The sequence below is a fragment of the Mustela nigripes genome, chromosome 13, assembly GCF_022355385.1.
Source record: "Mustela nigripes isolate SB6536 chromosome 13, MUSNIG.SB6536, whole genome shotgun sequence".
NCBI classification, from domain to species: domain Eukaryota; kingdom Metazoa; phylum Chordata; class Mammalia; order Carnivora; family Mustelidae; genus Mustela; species Mustela nigripes.
The window spans coordinates 60,181,151-60,201,125 of NC_081569.1; the positions used below are offsets into that span (position 1 = coordinate 60,181,151).

General features: G+C 43.5%; 2 protein-coding genes across 5 annotated transcripts in view; one reads left to right on the forward strand and one right to left on the reverse strand.

Moving 5' to 3' along the window:
• Positions 1–6,686, reverse strand: part of OIP5 (Opa interacting protein 5) — a 15,651-nt gene extending 8,965 nt beyond the window's left edge. Inside the window, exons 1-3 of one of the 2 annotated variants that reach the window (XM_059372562.1) lie at positions 6,277–6,686; positions 5,961–6,027; positions 734–856 (exon numbers count right to left, since the gene is read on the reverse strand). In XM_059372562.1, the coding sequence (XP_059228545.1) occupies positions 734–856; positions 5,961–6,027; positions 6,277–6,598 (512 nt within the window). In that variant the 5' untranslated portion in view covers positions 6,599–6,686. The remainder of the gene's footprint in view (positions 1–733; positions 857–5,960; positions 6,028–6,276) is intronic. The other variant, XM_059372563.1, reaches the window with a different exon arrangement.
• A 145-nt stretch (positions 6,687–6,831) lies between these two features.
• Positions 6,832–19,975, forward strand: part of NUSAP1 (nucleolar and spindle associated protein 1) — a 34,746-nt gene continuing 21,602 nt past the window's right edge. The window contains exons 1-3 of one of the 3 annotated variants that reach the window (XM_059372558.1): positions 6,832–7,032; positions 13,027–13,095; positions 19,479–19,652. In XM_059372558.1, coding sequence (XP_059228541.1) covers positions 6,928–7,032; positions 13,027–13,095; positions 19,479–19,652 — 348 coding nt within the window. In that variant the 5' untranslated portion in view covers positions 6,832–6,927. The remainder of the gene's footprint in view (positions 7,033–13,026; positions 13,096–19,478; positions 19,653–19,975) is intronic. The other 2 variants (XM_059372559.1, XM_059372561.1) reach the window with 2 other exon arrangements.

Genomic DNA, 19,975 nt, shown 5'->3' on the forward strand with positions numbered 1-19,975 from the left:
CAGCGGGGAGCCTGCTTCCCTCTCTCTCTGCCTGCCTCTCCATCTACTTGTGATTTCTCTCTGTCAAATAAATAAATAAAATCTTAAAAAAAAAAAAAAAAAGAAGATAAATATCCAAAGTACTACTGAAGAAGGAACAAGTATGGTACTTTATCTGATTCTACTTTTACTTTTTTGAGGTAACCATCAGCTTCACGCTTTTTTGCAGATAAGATTTCACCCATCTACATGCATAACATAGAAAGTAGCAACCTTAAACCTTGAGCTTTCACTTCCCAACTTCAGCCCCATTAACATCTACAAATGACCTGTGTCTCTGGATCCTTCTTTCAAATTCCTAGAGTAGAAAATCTGTTGGCTTAGCTTATGTGAGGTATTCATTCTTGATCCCATCACCTAGGAGTGGTATCACACATGATAAAAAACGTGGCCACAAGGTCCCACTCTACAGGGAAAGAAAACAGGGGCTGGGCACAAACCTAGTAAGTATCTATTACAACATTATTTTGCAAAAAACTTAGCTTCCAGAAGTTTCTGTAACAAAAGAATATCCTCTCATTTATTTGATGGTAAGCTTATTAAGACACGGTATGATTATAAGACATCTAAAATGAGCATAATGTTATGAAACTATATTTTGGTCCCACTGCCTTGCTTTACCATTTTCTTTGGGACAAACATTCTGGAAGCCCTTTAAAAATATACTCGATAAAGAATATCTAAGTCAACTCACCATACCATTTTGTTACTGGAAAGGCAAAAGTGACCTCTCAAGGCAGCCAGAGCAGCATGGGTAGAATACAAATGGAAACCAATGGGAATCCCACAGGAAGTACAGAATAAAAGGTTGTAAGTGCTGGAGTGAAAAACAGAATATTGGTAAGAAAATCAGAGAAGAAATATAAAATAACCAGTCTCTGGAACCAGTTCTCCTAAAAACTGTGCTATAATAGGACTGAGACTAAAGAAATGTCATATTCAAGAAAGGTTAACTCAGCTTTTAATATAATTACATCCTAGATTATTATGGATATACAACTGTCACTTATAGAATAATTTACATTTGAAAAGGAGAAAAAAGAGCTAACTAATCAGATTAACATTTGAACATATAAAACTACACATGAACATATAAAATTAGCTACAGTTCAACCAATCCTAGCTTAAGAAAAAATTGTGTTGATTGTGGTTTACTAAAAAATTTAATCAAACTCAAATCAGGATTTTTCTTTTACAGATGTAACAAAAAATTAACTTAAAAAAATACCCAGACAGGGGCACCTGGGTGGCTCAGTGGGTTAAGCCTCTGCCTTTGGCTCAGGTCATGATCTCAGAGTCCTGGGATCAAGCCCCACATCAGGCTCTCTGCTCAGAGGAAGGCCTGCTTCCCCCTCTCTCTCTGCCTGTCTCTCTGCCTACTTGTGATCACTGTCTGTCAAATAAATAAATAAATATATTTTTTAAAATACCCAGACAAAATACCAAAAGAGAAAAAACAAAAATGCTATTACCTTACCAAGCCACCTATTTTCTTTTCTTTTACCCTCTCAAAGATTACTAGATGAGAAAACAGGTAATGATTCTAGTTACACTACTTGGGTAAATCACTTAACCATATCTGCTGGTCATAAAACACACCCAAATACTGCAAATAAATGTTTTATTGTTTTTTTATTTTTTTTTTTGTTTTTGTTTTTTTTGTTTTTTTTTTTTTTTTTTTTTTTTGTTTTTTTTTTGTTGTTTTTTGGTTTTATTGTTTTTTTTAATATCTTATTTACTTGTTAGAAAGAGAGGGAGAGAGAGCGAGCGCGCACATGCGCACAAACGGGGAGTGGCAGGCAAAGGGAGAAGCAGGCTCCCCAGTGAGCAGGGAGCCCAACACAAGACTGGATCCCAGGACTCTGAGATCATAACCTAAGCCAAAGGCAGATGCTTAACCATCTGAGCCACCCAGGCATCCCAAATACTTCAAAGAAATGTTTTATGAAAAAAATTAATTATGTTTCATCAGGCATGTACTGAAAATTATTTATTTACTCTCTACACACAATATGGGGCTCAAACTCACAACCCCGAGATCAAGAGTTGTATGCTCTTCCAACTGAACCAGCAAGGCATCCCTGAAAACAATTTTATGGTTTGGTAAGGGAAAAAATTATTTGTATAAACATACTATGCAGTAAAACTGCATCAATAGAGTATAAAATCATATGACTATAACAAAAAAGATTCACGTCAATGGATACTAAAAAGGCCCAAGCAATACAGTATCCCAATTCATTGGTAAATTGAGTCCTGAACCACACATATAGTACTGTATTTTTGTGAATACAGTAATCAGAAAACAAGCCATGAAATAAGGCTGCATTAATTTTAATTAATCCCTAGATAGCAATTAATGGTACCAGATAAAGCACAGTACTTATAGAAAAATGTCTGACAGAAACTAATTTATGGCACAGGGCAAAAATGTGAAAAAAAATCCCAAAATTATGCTTATGTGTATAATATAATATATTTCATTGAATATTAGTCTGCTAATGGCTCAAGTCCTTCAAAATGAAGGTTTGCATTACCACACCGGTTAAGGAACTCTGGCCAGCGTGTGCTTGCTGAAGACAAAAGGGGATACAGATAGTCAAAGAAGGTAGTTACAAATATAGCTATGACCAAATGACTAGTTACAGAAATGAATACTGTAATTGCCATGAGTATTTCCTCCTTTGTTAGGAGTAGGGTTTTTTTTTGGCGGGGGGGTGTTTTTGTTTTTTAAAGATTTTATTTATTTATTTGACAGACAGAGATCACAAGGAGGCAGAGAGGCAGGCAGAGAGGGAGAAGCAGGCTTCCTGCCGAGCAGAGAGCCCAATGCAGGGCTCGATCCCAGGACCCTGAAATCACAACCTGAGCAGAAGGCAGAGGCTCAACCCACTGACCCACCCAGGTGCCCCTATGAGTAGGTTTGTGTGTCTGAATGTTTATCTCTGTTCTTCTCTATTCCCTTATTATATAACATAAAATCATATTTTATATCATACTATTATATCAAACAATATAATTCTATTTAAGTATTATTTTTTATTAAGATTTTATTTATTTATTTGACAGACAGAGATCACAAGTAGGCAGAGAGGCAGGCAGAGAGAGAGGAGGAAGCAGGCTCCCTGCTGAGCAGAAAGCCCGATGCGGGACTTGATGCCAGGACCCCGGGATCATGACCTGAGCCGAAGGCAGAGGCTTTAACCCACTGAGCCAACCAGGTGCCCCTCTATTTAAGTATTATTAATTTTATATCACAGTATTTAAGTTATGAGAAATGAAAGAAATGTAAACATTATTTAAGGACTTTAATTCCTTTTCTAGAGAAAGGGTTAGTGTGTTTTCTTTCTTTTTTTAAAGATTTTATTTATTTATTTAACAGAGAGAGAGATCACAAGTAGGCAGAGAGGTAGGCAGACAGAGAGGGGGAACAGAGAGCCTGATGAGGGGCTTGATCCAGGACTCTGGGATCATGACCTGAGCCGAAGGCAGAGGCTTAACCCACTGAGCCACCCAGGCACCCCTTGTAACTGTCTTTATTTGGAGACTGAGTATGGTTTTAGGAGATGCATATGGGTGCCAAGTTAACATGGGATGATTACATTTTATAGTCTACATGGTACCCAGTTATTAGGTCAAACATTATTCTGAATGTGTTTATAAGAATGTTTCTGAATGAGGGCGCCTGGGTGGCTCAGTGGGTTAAGCCGCTGCCTTCGGCTCAGGTCATGATCTCGGGGTCCTGGGATCGAGTCCCGCATCAGGCTCTCTGCTCAGCAGGAGCCTGCTTCCTCCTCTCTCTCTCTCTGCCTGCCTCTCTGCCTACTCGTGATCTCTCTCTGTCAAATAAATAAATAAAATCTTTAAAAAAAAAAAAAAAAAAAGAATGTTTCTGAATGAGATTAACACTTGAATCAGTAGACTGAGTAAAGCAGATTGTCCTCCCCAATTGGGTGACCCTCATAATCAGATGAAGGCTTGCATAGAACAAAAAGGCTGACCCTGTCAGGAGTAAGGGGAAATTCTTCTTGCCTGACTGCTTAAGGCTGATACATTGTTTTTTCCCCCTGCCTTTAAACTTGAACTGAAATATAGGCACTTCTTCAGTCTAGAGCCTTCTGGCTTTTGGACTGGAACTTACACTTTTGGCTCTCCTGGTTCTCAAACTAGGGGACCTGGACTAGATCTAAACCACTGCTCTCCTGTCTCTCCAGCTTGCCAACTACAGCTCTTGGGATTTCTCACCCTCTATAATCACATGAACCATTTCCTGGTAATAAATCTCTTCCTGCCAAGTCCCATGGCTCTCCTAATTCTAAAAGTACACAAATACTTGGAATTTCCCTCCAGTGTTTTATAAACCATCTAGATCAGTAATTCTAGTAGAGATAAAATGTGAGCCACATAAGTAATTTAAAGTTTTCTATTAGTCCTGTTAAAAATAAATTCAAAAGAAACATGTGAAATTAGTTTTAATACATTTTATACTACCCAATATATAAAAAATATCATCTTAATATGTAATCAATGTTTTTAAACTATTAATTTTTTTGTATCAAGTCTTCAAAATCCAGGACACCTGGGCGGGTAAGTAAGTTAAGTGTCTGCCTTCAACTCAGATCATGACCCCAGGGTTCTGGGATCAAGCCCCATATCAGGATCCCTGCTCAGTGGGGAGCCTGCTTCTCCCTCTGTCTGCTGCTCCCCTGCTTATACTCTCTCTATATGTATCAAACAAAATCTCTTAAAAAAGGAAGAGTCTTGGGGTGCGTGGGTGGCTCAGTGGGTTAAAGGCTCTGCCTTCAGCTCAGGTCATGATCCCAGGGTCCTGGGATGGAGCCCTAAATCAGGCTCTCTCTGCTCAGTGGGGAGCCTGCTTCCTCCTCTCTCTCTGCCTGCTTCTCTGCCTACTTGTGATCTGTCAAATAAATAAATAAATAATCTTAAAAAAAAAAAAAAAAGGAAGAGTCTTCAAAATCCAATGTGTATTGTGCACTCACAGTATTTCTCAATTCAGGATGGCCACATTTTAAGTGCTCAACAGCTACATGTGGCTAATGGTTACAGTATTGGACAGTATGTGTCTAGATGCATTATTCTATTCTAAGAAAGATAATTGGAGAGCTTCTGCTTCTGGCCCCAAATAACCCAATTACAAGTAAGCCACCACTCTTTTCCTCCCTGTTCCCTTTGGGTGGAAAGACACTCTGGTAAGGACAGCTAAGTGTCTTTCAGTTGGGAAAGAGGAACTGTAAAACTCTTTCTGGTTACTGAGTAAAGCAACTAAGAATTCCTATACCTTTTTTAACCCTAAAACTGAGGTCAGAATGAATTATTGTGCTGTAAAAGCCAAGGCTCAAAATTAAGGAGCCTTGTAATAATTCACTGAGCAATTTGTTGTCACTTGTAGATCACAGCACAGAATAGATGCAAAGTTTATCCGCAGTATTCAAGTCCTTAACATTCAACTTGTGTTCTTCCCTAGGTTCCCTAGATAACAGAGGAAATATTCCTACCATGGTTTAATACAAACTCCAAGTAAAATGCATATTTAAAAGTCCTAGTTATCTCAAAGGACTGTAGTTTATAATGACTCTCACTATACACCAAAAGGTACATTTCTCCCTTTTCCCATACTAGACATAACCTTATGAGCCTCAGTTAACCTACACAAACCATTAGAGATGTGGCCCTCAGAAAGATCATAAAATCTACACACAAATACAATCTTGCCATTTCATTAACACATCAAGTTCCTACAAGTCTCAAATAGGTAAAAGAGACATCCTTCAAATTCACTGTAAGAACGAAATAAACTTCTCTTCTGGCGCAAATAAGAACAATTTCCCCCTTGTGCATGCCTGTTCCACGCTCCTCGGTCTTACTAAGTGAGGGACTAGAATCCAGCTCCCCGTACGTACCTGCCTTTGAGCGAACCATCAATTCCAACTAGGAAGGGAGCTTCCAAAACCACGTTATTTGTGACTCCTAGGAAGACAAACACAGGTCAGAAGGAAAGAGTACTTGTGAAGCTTTGAAAGGGAAAACGTACCCGCTACAGATAGATTCATCTTGGCCACAAAAATCATGAAAAGTTGTCCTCACCCCTGGCAAAGGGGTTTCCTTCCAAATCTTCCCCCCAGTCTTTTTCACCACTCGCTCTCGACGGCCCCGTGAGAAAGCGGGAACCCCCTCTCTGGCCCTCCTCCGCCTTCCTCAGACTCTGCCCCCACTCACTGGAGAAGACCACGGCTCCGAGGGACCGCGACAGGTCCCAGGCGAGGTGCACAGAGTCAGCGAGCACGGCGTAGCACTGCGCGCACTGGAACACCGCGCACCTCTCAGGCTGCAGCCACGACGGCAGCCGCGGGCCAGATGGCAGCTCCTCTGCCCCCAGGTTTGCGGGGCCAAGCGGCGAGGACCCGTTCACTACCTGCGTGTCCCATTCCATAGAAGTCGTACAAGAGTGTTTGTCAGTTGTTTTCTTAGCGGCATCACAAAAATCACCCCCCGGAAGCTGTGCACATCGCGAACGATGCCGCCGCGGCCGAGCCGCCATCTTTCCGCAGCCCGCGCCTCCGCTTCGAACACGCACCTGGCCCGCCCAAGCACGATTCCTGCTTCCCCATTGGACATCGTGAGCCGGGGACTCCGCCCCAAAGCGTTGTTGAGGGGTGGGGGAAAACGTGCGTCAGATGCGAGAAGAATCTTCGTTTCTGTTGGTCAACGCCAGGAAACCCCGCCTTCGGAGTATTTTTAACCAATAGAAGTGCAGCATTTTCAATTTAAACTCTCTATAAAATTCGGTTTTGGTAACGCTTAGAGTGGCGCCAGAGTTTTGAGCTGTGCTGCAGAAAGTGGAGTACGAGTCCTCACTGTGGTCGCCTGATGCAGCTCTCCAGGGCCGTGCCCTCCCTTGAGGAGCTGGACTCCTTCAAGTACAGCGACCTTCAGATCCTAGCCAAGAATCTGGGCCTCCGGGCTAACCTGAGGGTACGGAGCGGGTAGCGGGCGGGGTTGTGTGAGCTGCCTCCGGTAGACATGGTGGGAAGGGACGGAACGGGTACCACCCCGGGGACTGAGCCTCCTGTTCCTCCAACTACGCAAAACGGAGAGGGGGCCATAGTATTCACCTTATTTTGAGGCTGATTTTTCTGAGGGTTCACATAGGCCTTGATTTCAAAAGGATTTGTTCGGTTTGGTGTTATTGGAAGTACTCTGGAATTAATTTAGGAAATGCACGCCCTGAAAACTCAGGGATGCTCTGTCTAATTCAGGTCGTTAGGCAGTCGCAGAAGTAATTGCTTTGGCTTCTGGGAAATTCGAAACAGTCACAATCCTGTGAACTGTAAATGAGCCCCAAATCTCTTAATACTTTACTGGAGGATCTGGAAGAAAGGATGACTTTAAGAGGACCACCTCGTGGATAGATTTTTATAACTCAGGCCTGACCTAGAACGATCATTCTTTTGTGATTACCGTTGCGGTAATGTTTTGTTTGCTAACTTTGGTCCTTTGGCCTCAGATTCCCCTCTTTCTCTGTCGTCTTTATTTGCATTAATAATTTCCAACTGCTCTTCAGAGTCCAACAGAAGTTATCACTGAATTCAGTCCCTTGGCCACAGGTCCACCCTAGTAATCCCAGGATCCTGTGTGCCTTTAAAGCTGTTTAATGTCAGGTACTTTCTTTTATTTCTTTTTTTTTTTAAGATTTTATTTATTTATTTGACAGAGAGGGAGATCACAAGTAGGCAGAGAGTCAGGCAGAGAGAGAGAGAAGCAGGCTCCCTGCTGAGCAAAGAGCCCGATGTGGGGCTCGATCCCAGGACCCTGAGATTATGACCTGAGCCAAAGGCAGTGGCTTAATCCACTGAGCCACCCAGGCGCCCCAATGTCAGGTACTTTCTTTGAGCGTTTGCAGGCTTTCACCTTACACTGTGGTTATTTGTGTATTACATTGTCCTTTCCACTACATGTTAAATTCCTTGAAAAAAGTCTCAGCCACACTCCTTGGAAGGTCTTTACAACACTAAGTGCAGTATATGGGAGATGCTAAATAGTTACTTTCAATCACTTGTTGGCAGTACTAGAATAATGCTCCAAATAGTGGCAAGAGAGTTACAGTGGAGGCTTCCTGTATTCAGAGCTCTTGGTAACATTAAGGCCCTGCATGGAGCAACTGGGTGGCTCCGTGGGTTAAGCCTTGGGCTCAAGTCATGATCTCGTGTCCTGGGATCAAGCCCCGCATCGGGCTTCCTGATCAGGAGGGAGCCTGCCTCTCTGCCTACTTGTGATCTCTCTCTATCAAATAAATAAATAAACATTAAGGCCCTACAACCATTTGGGTCTCTGAAGAGTCACTGCAACAGAGATCTTTTTCTAAAAGCCCCACCTGTCGTTCGTTCTCTTGAGGAACCTGATCTGGGTTAGCCAATTTATCCCTTGTTTTCAGAGTGGAATAGTGAATGAAGTATTTCTGGTCACTACAGACCCCATTACCTACCTAGCACACAGTATCTGACACACAGTGGGCAATAAAGACTTTTTGAGAGGTACCTATTTTCCAGAAAAATGTGACCATGTAAGGCTTTATTATAAGCGGCTGTAGAAAGATGGCTTTGAGACAATTGAAGAAAATTAAACTTGAACTAGTTATTAAGTGAAGGTATTGTGGGCTTCCTGCTCATCAGGGAGTGTGCTTCTCCCTCTCCCTCTGCTACTCGCCCCTGCTTGTGACCTTTTCTCTGTCAAATAAATAAAATCTTAAATAAATAAAGGTATTGTTCATTTTGTTGGGTATAATAATAGTGTTACATTTATGTGCCCCCCCCCCTTTTCTGTACCCAACCAGCTGATCCTGCCTGGAGAAAATCATCTAAGCTTGTTGACTGAATTTCTATTTAAACTTATAATTATGACCATAAATCATAAAATGAGCATTTGATCCCATATGCTTCTTTGGTAGTCATTAACTTTCCCATTTTTGAGAACAATTAAGTGCTGTCTTCTCACATTGGCTCCCTTCCCTCACTTGATGACTTTTCCTTATAGGTCATTGGAAAAATAGATGGAGTTAGCGGAGAGTTTCCTCATCTTTCTACCATCAAACCCTCAGGCCATCCCCCAGCTGTCCCATTGTACTTTCTGTTCTTCTGAGGGCAGCCTAGCCATTTGTGCCAGGGATCCTTGTTGCCGCCTCCAGGGCTTGCGTACCTGCACTTAGCTCCTCCCCTACATCAATTTCTCCTGCTCAGCTGGCTCAATTCCCTAAACGATGCTATCAAGTCTTAATAGTCCCCATCTTAGGGGTGCCTGGGTGGCTCAGTGGGTTAAAGCCTCTGCCTTCGGCTCCGGTCATGATTCCAGGGTCCTGGCATCGAGCCCCACATCAGGCTCTCTGCTCAGCAGGGAGCCTGCCCCCTCCTCTCTCTGCCTGCCTCTCTGCCTACTTGTGATCTGTATTTGTCAAATAAATAAATAAAATCTTTTAAAAAGTCCCCATCTTAAAAACAAAAACCTCTCCTGACAACTTGTCCTTCATCTTCTGCTCGATATCTCTGTTCTTTTCCACTGAAACAGCTCTTACCAAGGCCACAAGGCTCTGCATCTTCCAAAGCTTGTGATACATCTCTGTCCAACCCTGCTATTTGGCAGGTTTGAATCTTCCTTATTTGCTTAAACCACTTTGACCACTTTTCACTCCTGAAATCTGACCTCTGCTTACCATCACCAGTGCTGCAGACCTAGGCCACAGCCTGTCTGCGGCTCTCCTGCCTCTTCTTGCCTCCGGGTAGTTATTCTCTTGTAATCAAGGCAATATTTGAAACGTTGAACACGCCACTATTTCTGCTCAGTGCCACCCACCCCCGCCATTGACTTGCCTCACACCTAAAATAAAATCCAGACTCCTACAAATGTAATGTGAGAAACTGGGTTTGATCCTGATTTGAAGGGGAATTAAAAAAAAAAACAAAACACAACTAAAAATTGAGGCAGTTGAGGAAATTTGAGGGATACATATCGGAGGATTTTAGGAAATTAATATATTTCCTAGGTATGATAACTTATTAGAGGTTATGTAAGAAAAATCCTTGTTTTTGGGAGATGAGGCTGATGTATTTAGTGGGAAAGTATGATGTTGGCTGGAACTTATTTTCAAATAAGTTGGCAAGAAATACGTTACTATAGAACTACTATGAGACTGTTAATGATTGCTGAGTCTAGGTGGGGAGGATAAAATTGTTTATTATACTATTTCAACTTTCCTATGGACTTGACATTTTTTTTAAAGGTTTTTTTTTTTTTAAAGATTTTATTTATTTGACAGAGAGATCACAAGTAGGCAGAGAGGCAGGCAGAGAGAGAGAGAGGAGGGTAAGCAGGCTCCCCACTGAGCAGAGAGCCCGATTCGGGGTTCGATCCCAGGACCGTGGGATCATGACCTGAGCCAAAGGCAGAGGCTTAACCCACTGAGCCACCCAGGCGCCCCGGTTTTTTTGTTTTTTGTTTTAATTTGAGACAGAGCATGAACAGGGGAGAGAGGCAGAGGGAGAGGGAGAATCAGACTCCCCACTGAGCAGGGAGCCCGAAGCAGCATCCATCACCATTCTCCACGACACTGGCTTCCTTCTATCCTTATAATTCACCAGCCCACCTCAGGCCTTGTGCACCCTCTACTTGGAATGCTCTTTCCCATATCTTGGCCTGCTTCTTCTTCTTGTTCACATCTCCATTGAAAAGTCACCACCTCTGAGAGGCCTTTCCTGACCCTCCTAACTCAGGGTCGGGGTCCTCCAGTCCCCAGGTTAATTTTCTGGTAGCCCCTGATATCCTATCATTTTTTGAGCTTCATTAATAGACAAGCCCACCATGGGAGGTTCCTAGAGAGTGGAGACCTTGTGTTTTTGGCTCATCACTGTCTCTCCTGTGCCTGGAACCGTGTGCAGTGTGATCAGTGCTTGTTGACCTGCTGATCCTAACACCTGTACTTCCTGCTTGGCCCTCATGAGCCTCACCCAGAGCACTGAACCTGATAAATGCTCTCACCTGGTTCTGCCATGGGCACCTTTCATCATTGTCACATGTCTGATGAGGTTTTTGTGGTATTTTAAGTCTGGAAACCTGTACAATATAGAGCCTATGATTAACATGACTGTATGGTCTACTTATTTTTCTTAATTTTTAAAAAGATTTTATTTATTTATTTGACAGAGATCACAAGTAGACAGAGAGGCAGGCAGAGAGAGCACGGGAAGCAGGCTCCCTGCTGAGCAGAGAGCCCGATGCGGGACTCAATCCCAGGACCCTGAGATCATGACCCAAGCTGAAGGCAGCGGCTTAACCCACTGAGCCACCCAGGCGCCCCTATATGGTGCCTACTTAAAAATGTGCTGTCGTCTTACATGAAGGGTTCTTAAAACCAAACAAACAAAACAAGACAAAACGCAGAGTGGGTGGTAGGAAACTGTTGGTGACAGAGAAGATTATGACAGTGGTAATGGTATCACAGGTATATATTTATCACCAAACACATGCCATTGTGTATATTAGATGTCTGTAGCTGTTTGTAGGTCGATCATACCTCAGTGAAGTGGTTGATGAAAAAAATGATTGAAGAACCAAGAGTGCCTGAATTCTGCCCTACCAATGACCCCCTTCACAGAGAACGCCCCAAGAGACATTCAAGGAGCAACAGCAGTAGAAAATAAAAACCACTTTATTACTAGCTGGTGTGGTGCCTGAGACCTTGACACAGGGCATACTGGCAAACCGGCTGGGGGATGGGCTTCACACCCTAAGCACAGCCTCTTTTGTCCCCTAACGCCCCAAACCAAATCCGGATCCCTGCCTTTCTCTCCTGGACACCTGGTGGTGGCTGGGCCCACACTGAGAAGGAAATATCTGGTTCTCAGCTTCCTGAGTGGAAGAATAGGAAAAAACAAGCCAACCAATACGCTTGACCTTTCAAAAGCCCAAGGAACTTATCAATCAGATTAGTATTTCTCAGGAAGGAAGGGTTTCTCAGGGTGAAAAGAGAAACTAGGAGTCCCTTCCCCGAGGGACCTGGAATCATCCTCCCACCACAACCCCCCCCTCAAGCCTGCCTGTGTTTGAAATTCTGGTCTGAGAGATCCCCACCATGTTACATCAGCTGCCCAAGCCAGGAGCTGGGTGTAATACGGTTTCACTGTTCCTCAACCCCTGTCTTCATACTAACTTTACTTCCTAAAAAGGTTTTGAATCTGTCCCTATTGCCTTAGTCCTGCTCTAGCTCAGGCCATAGTCCTTCCTGGTTTCCTCTCCTGGCTTCTCAGCTGTTTTGCTGGCTTCTGCCTTTCTGTCATCCAGTGCATCCTGCACGTGGTCCTGCTGGAGTGATCATTCTGAGTAATGCAGAACTGGTCACTATCTGGCATTACTAGACTCTTCCAATGCTGCCCTTTGCGGGTAAAGCTCCTATGCTTAACAGGCTTACAAGGTCTGGCAGGATCGGCCCCTGCCCACTTTCTCCAGTGTCTTCCCTCCCCTTCCCTGAGCAGCTTCATGCTCCAGCCACACTGAACTTGAGTTCCCCAAACTCTACCCTCCTTCTTTCCTTCCCAGGCAATGTACCCCTTCCCTGTGGCCACCTCTGCCCCGTTTATCCTTCAGACCTCAGCAGCTGCAAACATCATGTCTTCATCTTAGAACTGGTGTGTCCAGTTACCTGCTCAAGTCTATCCCGGCTGTCTAGACCTTGGCCGAGCCCAGCTGTCTCCTGCACAACAGCCTGGGTATCCTTATGTTGGCGCTTAGCCCAGGGTATCTGTTGTCATTGCCTCTTAACCTGTCTAACTTCCCCATTCTTCTGCGGAGCCTGCCCAGAGGACATTTGAGGAATACTAGAACAGGAGAATAATAATCCTCAAAAACGGGAAAGTTAATAATCTATCTTTTTTGCTTACTTGTTTTTTGTCCCTACTGATAAAGTCTTGAACTCTCCTACAGGCAGACAAGTTGTTAAAAGCCTTGAAAGCCCACCTTAAACATGAGGCAAAAAAAGAAAATGAGAATCAGGTAAGTAATATATATATTTTTTTACCACCTATTAAATACTAAGACAATCATATTTAATTAATAGCAGTAAACACAACCAATGATGACATGCTATTTATCCCCAAAGAGATCATTTTAAGTAATAATAAATCCTTTGATAATAACTACTTGCTATTTAAAAAAAAAAAAAAACCCTGCCTAGTAGTGAGTAACCTGCTGAATAAGATGTTCTCATAAAAATGCAAAGGTTATGAATTACTAGTTGCCAAACCTTACAAGAGCTAGCTTGGTATGAGCAAGGAAGGAACAGGATTTGAAGCCCAAAAAATCCACGTTAAGTAGCAGTTCTGTCATTTCTTTTTATGTGATCTTGGAAAACTGAAATGCCTTTATTCTTAGTTTCCTATTCTTTACAATGGAGACAGTACTTGCTCTACTGAATTGAATGTTACAAAAACGAAATGAAGTAGGGCCTGTGAGAGTGGTTTGTGGTACTCCGGAAACCAGAGTGGTGGGAGGGGGCTGTCATGGCTGCCTCAGGTTTTGACAGGGCCTGACCTAGTCCACAGATGCTGCATTAGGGTGAGGATTCTAAACTTGAAAGAGAGGAAAATCCAGAAAGGCCTTAAGGCCCTGTGCTTTGAAGAGCATTCATTATCTATCTGGAAATGGAGATAAATGTAAATATGAATTGAGAATCTAGCTACTACCTCCCCCTGTCTTTATCATCTTTATATTCCAAGTTATAAACATTTAAAACTGCTAATACTCAAAATTCTTTTGGGGTGCCTGGATGGCTAGACAGTTGAGCATCCAGCTCTTGATCTCAGCTCAGGTCTTCATCCCAGGGTCATGTTCCAAGCCCTGCACTGGGCTTCATGCTGAGTGTGGAGCCTACTTAAAAAATAAACATAAGTAAAAATTAAAAATGTACAGCAAAATTCTTGTGATTCCAGGTTTAATTAACTTAAAATAGACAACAAAAGAGGATCAATTTTGAATTCTAGCTTTAAGATTTTACATCAACTAAATCTCCATCTCTCTTTTTATATTTAACTCTCTTAATGATTAAGAATACATGATTAGGGGCGCCTGGGTGGCTCAGTGGGTTAAGCCGCTGCCTTCGGCTCAGGTCATGATCTCAGGGTCCTGGGATCGAGTCCCGCATCGGGCTCTCTGCTCAGCGGGGAGCCTGCTTCCTCCTCTCTCTCTGCCTGCTTCTCTGCCTACTTGTGATCTCTGTCTGTCAAATAAATAAAAAAAAAAAAAAAAAAAAAAAGAATACATGATTAAGAGGTGCCTGGGTGACTCAGTGGGTTAAAGCCTCTGCCTTCGGGCTCAGGTCATGATCCCGGGGTCCTGGGATTGAGCCCGGTGTCGGGCTCTCTGCTCAGCAGGGAGCCTGCTTCCTCCTCTCTTTCTCTGCCTGCCTCTCTGCCTATTGTGATATCCATTTGTCAAATAAATAAATCTCTAAAAAAAAAAAAAGAAAGAAAGAAAAGAACGAACACATGATTAAGGAGCGCCGGGGTGGCTCAGATGGTTAAACGTCTGTCTTCAGTTCAGGTCATGATCTGCAGGTCCTAGGATCAAGCCTCATGTCAGTTTCACTGCTCAGCAGGAGCCTGCTTCTGCCTCTCCCCCTGCTTGTGCTCTCTCTGTCTCTGTATCTCTCTCAAATGAATTTAAAAAAAAAAAAGGTGATTAGTGCCATTGGAAATCAAGACTTCAGTTTGGGTGGTAGTTAATAGAGTAATTAATACTTAATTAGTAGTTAATAGAGTAAAATCATCCCCTATCTATCATATTTCAAATTTAACATTTCAGGGGCCATTCCATTTTGAAAAAATTTCACGAAAGCATGATGATAGTCCAAATTCAGTTAGATAAAGAACTCCTAAGTGTTGGATCTAAATAGTAAGCTTAGGGCGCCTGGGTGGCTCAGCCAGTTAAGCGTCTGCCTTCAGCTGAGATCATGATCCCACAGTCCTGCAGTCGAGCCCCACATCAGCCTTCCCTTTCAGTGGGGAGTCTGCTTCTCCCTCTCCTTCTGTACTCCCCACCCCTGGCTTGTGCTCTCTTGCTCATGCTGTCTCTCTCTCAAATAAAATCTTTAAAAAAAAAAAAAAAGTGAGCTTAAAGGCTTATTTATTTTTAGGGAGAAACGTGTACATAAGCGTGTGCAGGGGGTGAGTTAGAGATCCGGAAAGAGAATCCTTAAGCAGATTCCCCAATAAGCAGCACTCAGTCCCAGGGCCCCGAGATTGTGACCTGAGCTGAATTCAAGAGCCGGCCGCTCAAACAACTGAGCCACCCAAGTGCCCCTCAATAGTGAGCTTAGATGGGAAGACCTGATACAAAAAAGAGTTGGTTTTTCTAAAGCTGCAGGGGGAGTCAACACAGCCCAAGTGCACAGCAAAGAGATCACTGATGCTACCAATGACAGATGTTTAAACTTCCAGACCCCCCCCAAATCCTCCCATAGGGAATGCACAGGTTTTGGTCCTATCTGAGTGAGTGGGACATCACACCTTACCAAAGTCTTATTCTTGCATTTCGGGTCGGCTTTAACTGTAGGAGTTGGAGCAGCTTGGTATGTGGGTTCATCTGGCTGTGTTCCAAGGACTGCCTTGTCTGTACCAGGGGTCCTCCGTCAATCTTGGAGTTAGGCAAGTCTGTTACAGGTGCATCACGGTGCATTGGGAATGAACACCTCCCTGATCACTGTCCGCCTCCCAGACTAGCCTGTGTTTAAGGTGCATGGGATTAAAACTAGCGATGTTCAGGACTGTGCTAACAGACATCTAAACAGGACAGTTCTGGACCTGTCCTGCCCTCTTCTAATAGGGAGTCCCTGCAGGAGGGCTAAATAAGCACTTTAAAAGTGTCCCTGTAGTCCAACGGTACGAGTAGCCTGAGGGTGTTGCTAGTATAGTGGAAGCAGCTTCTTTTTCTTCACCATGCCTCTCCAGGGAATTGGGAAGCAGGATCCAGATAGCATCTTTCTCCTTTCCTGTATCCCCACCTTTGAACTGATGTTTTCACCTGTCACTTGCAATGAACTCACAGGTGCAGCTCGGTGTGCTGTACCACGCTCTTCTCGTTCCTTAGTTCCTGTACCTTTCCTTGCCATTCTTTTTTCTTTTTTTTTTTTTTTTTTAAAGATTTTATTTATTTATTTGACAGAGAGAAATCACAAGTAGATGGAGAGGCAGGCAGAGAGAGAGAGAGAGAGAGGGTAGCAGGCTCCCTTCTGAGCAGAGAGCCCGATGTGGGACTTGATCCCAGGACCCTGAGATCATGACCTGAGCCGAAGGCAGCGGCTTAACCCACTGAGCCACCCAGGCGCCCCTCTCCTTGCCATTCTTTATCCTAGACCTTGCATCTCTTGCAACTGTGTCACTTCTGCAATATTTTGCCTCTGTTTAAAATCTGCTGTTCTGCTCTCTGAGCCTCATTATTCTTGGACTTCCACATTTATTTTATATTGTGGCTCTTATTACAGGATATATGGGTGAGTCATTTGAGGAGATTTTTACACATAGTGGTAGGTAGAACTCCTCATTCTCCAGGCCGGCTCAGTCAGCTCTCAGAGGTTGGGGTCCAGGCAGGGTGCAGTGGAGTAAAAATAGGATACAAAGCACTCTACCCACCACTGCCACACGCAGAGCACCAGGAGGACCAGGTAGAATATTGGAAGGCTTCTCTGCAAGGAAATTTGATGGCATCAAGCTCCGGCTTCTGTCTTCTGGCATTCAGTGGCTCCCTTGCATAACAGCCTCCTCCTCAAGTAAGGACCCTAGTGGATCAGGTCCTGCCAGATAAGGCCCTGCCACACATTCAAGCCTCTGATGAAGTCTGCCTTGTTTTTTTGAAATAGGATAGACAGCCAACAGTCACCAGACATTTGAGGGGAAGCCTGCAGTGGGAGAGAGCTGAAGATAAATAAAAAGAGGACCCTAAAGGAGACCCAGATGACCCAGAAAACAAACAAAAAGCTCTAAGAAAAAGCCTTTCAAGAACTAAATGATTTATCAGCTAGAATCAAACTACACAGACACGGCACAGATGATTCAATTAAGGTTATATAACAAGCTATAAATGTTAACAAGTTAGAGAATAGATGACATTGAGCAAAAAAGGAGGACAAGAGGTGAAGGAAAGTATAAGGATTCTGTACTTAGATTTTACAGGAGGCTTTGTGTAGGTGTGGGACAAGATGTAAAGGTTTCAGAGTCCCTTAGGGAGCAAAAGTAATAGAGTGACGGGGTACATTGCTCTTGGGAGGAAGATGGGAGAGGAGCGTGGGACCAGTGAGCTAAACTGTAGCCCAAGATAGGCACTGAAAACAGCTGCTGCAGCCACAAATGCATAGGCACCCCCCAACCCCAGCAAAACCCATGTGATCTGTAAGTGACCACCTAAAGCAAAGGAAGCCCTAGAAATGGGAGGGCTGGGGTGGAGAAGCAACTGCTTTCCATTAGAATCTCTTCAGTACGTCTTTATTTTTTTTGAGCCACAGGTGTATTTCAGATCAGCTCCTGATTAGAATTTAGTGTAAAAACAAAAACACCAGAAGCAATTCAAACCTCTCCTTTATACTGTGTAGGTAAGAGAATGTGCTGAAGACAGGCCTTCCTCATACTCATGATCATTACTCACTTACTTTTTTCCCTAGTGCTTCCATAGTTTCATTTTTTTTTTAATATTTTATTTATTTATTTGACAGAGATCACAAGCAGGCAGAGAGGCAGGCAGAGAGAGAGAGGAGGAAGCAGGCTCCCCACTGAGCAGAGAGCCCAATGCGGGGCTCGATCCCAGGACTCTGAGATCATGACCTGAGCCGAAGGCAGAGGCTTAACCCACTGAGCCACCCAGGTGCCCCCATAGTTTCATTTTTACATTTAATTCTTTTACCCAGGGGTGTCAAGGTGGCTCAGTCACTTGGTTAAGCATCTGCCTTTGGCCCAAGTCATGATCTCTGGTTCCTGGGATCAAGCCCCACATTGGGCTCCCTGCTTAGCAAGGAGCCTGCTTCTCCCTCTGCCTCTGCCTCTCCTCCTGCTCATGATCTTTCTGTATCTGAAGTGAATAAATAAAATCTTAAAAAAAAAACAAAAACCTTTGACCCATCAAGATTGCATTTGTGTGTGAAAGAACAATCAAGTTTCATTTCCCTCCTCCTACCAAAAAGATAAGCAGAGTTAATTTTCTCTGCATCATGCGTTGAATCATGAATCTAGTCTTCCCCCCATTATTATAAAGTGCAACTATTATCAAACAATGTGTTCTTACATAAGCAAGTCTATTGGGGATAATCTGAGCCTTGTACCACTCTGTTCTAATAATGGAGCTCTTTTAGTTTCTGTTAGTACTGGTGTCACTCTTACCTTCCTCTCTTATTCTGGCCTTGGACAAGTTACTTTAGACTCTCTAAGCCTCAACTTGCCTCTCTGTGAACTGGGGATAATGTTAGTGCATATTATATAGGCTTTGAGGAATAAGTAAGATAACGCGTATAAATATGCCAATGAAGTTGTGATATTAGCTGTAATTATTGGAACATACTGCCTAGTACTCTGCTTTGTGTATATTCAAAAGAAAATTAATGCTAATTTGCTTACTTACTCACGTTAAGAAAACTTTGAATTCTTTCCTAGCCTAGTTTTTAAGCTGGGGTTATTAAGTTTGATCGTTTTTTCTTTTTAAGATTTTATTTTTGGGGGCACCTGGGTGGCTCAGTCGTTAAGCATTTGCCTTTGACTCGGGTCATGATCCCAGGATCCTGAGATCGAGTCCTGCATTGGGCTCCCTGCTCAGCAGGCAGCCTACTTCTCCCTCTCCCATTCCCCCTGCTTGTGTTCCCTCTCTCACTGCGTCTCTCTCTGTCAGATAAATAAATTCTTAAAAAAAAAACTTTTGGGACGCCTGGGTGGCTCAGTTGGTTAAGCAGCTGCCTTCGGCTCAGGTCATGATCCCAGCGTCCTGGGATCGAGTCCCACATCGGGCTCCGCAGGGAGCCTGCTTCTCCCTCTGACTCTGCCTGCCACTCTGTCTGCCTGTGCTCGCTCTCGCTCTCTCTCTGACAAATAAATAAAAAATCTTTAAAAAAAAAAACTTTATTTGTCAGAGAGAAAGCACAAGCGGGGAGAGCAGCAGGAAGAAGGAGAAGCAGGCCCAACACAGGACTCGATCTCAGGACCCTGGGATCATGACCTCAGCCAAAGGCAGACACCTAACCTACTGAGCCACCCAGGCATCCCTGATTGTTTCTTTCCAAAGGCTCTCAAATTCATGTCCTGGCCTATACTTTAATACAAGAGTATTTTAAAATTACCTTTTGAAAATGTTTTCTATTCAGTTTAAATTCTGATTCTTCCTGAACACTGTAACTCTAAAAATAGGACGTGACAGATGAATGTCTTTCTTTCCACGATGGAAGTCAGACCTCTGCATCATCCTGTGAGGAGGCTGAGCTTCAGAGCCATGGCCAGGAACAAACTGAGAGGGAGCCGCGTGGTCATGGCACCAAAACCAGGAGAAGGTGCAGGACAGTCCTCAGGAACCCTGACACCCAGGTGAATGGACATGTGCAAATTCTGACCACCACCTGTGCCAAAATTGAATTTGAATGTCCTTATTATACCAAACGGTTGTAAACTCTGTGCTGTGAGCTCCGTGAAAGCACAGACCCAAGTCTAGACGGTCGTCACACCCTGGGTGCCAGCACGTGGGAAGTACTCACTGAGGAGTAAGCACAAATTCAGTATGGGTTAAGGAAATAGGAAAGTGAGGGAAGTACTCCCCTAAGTGAGGGCTGGTAAGAAGGAAAGAGAAACCAACATTAGTAGGATTTTTTTTTTTTCCCAACTGGCCTCAGACCTAGGGATCACTCTTCTGT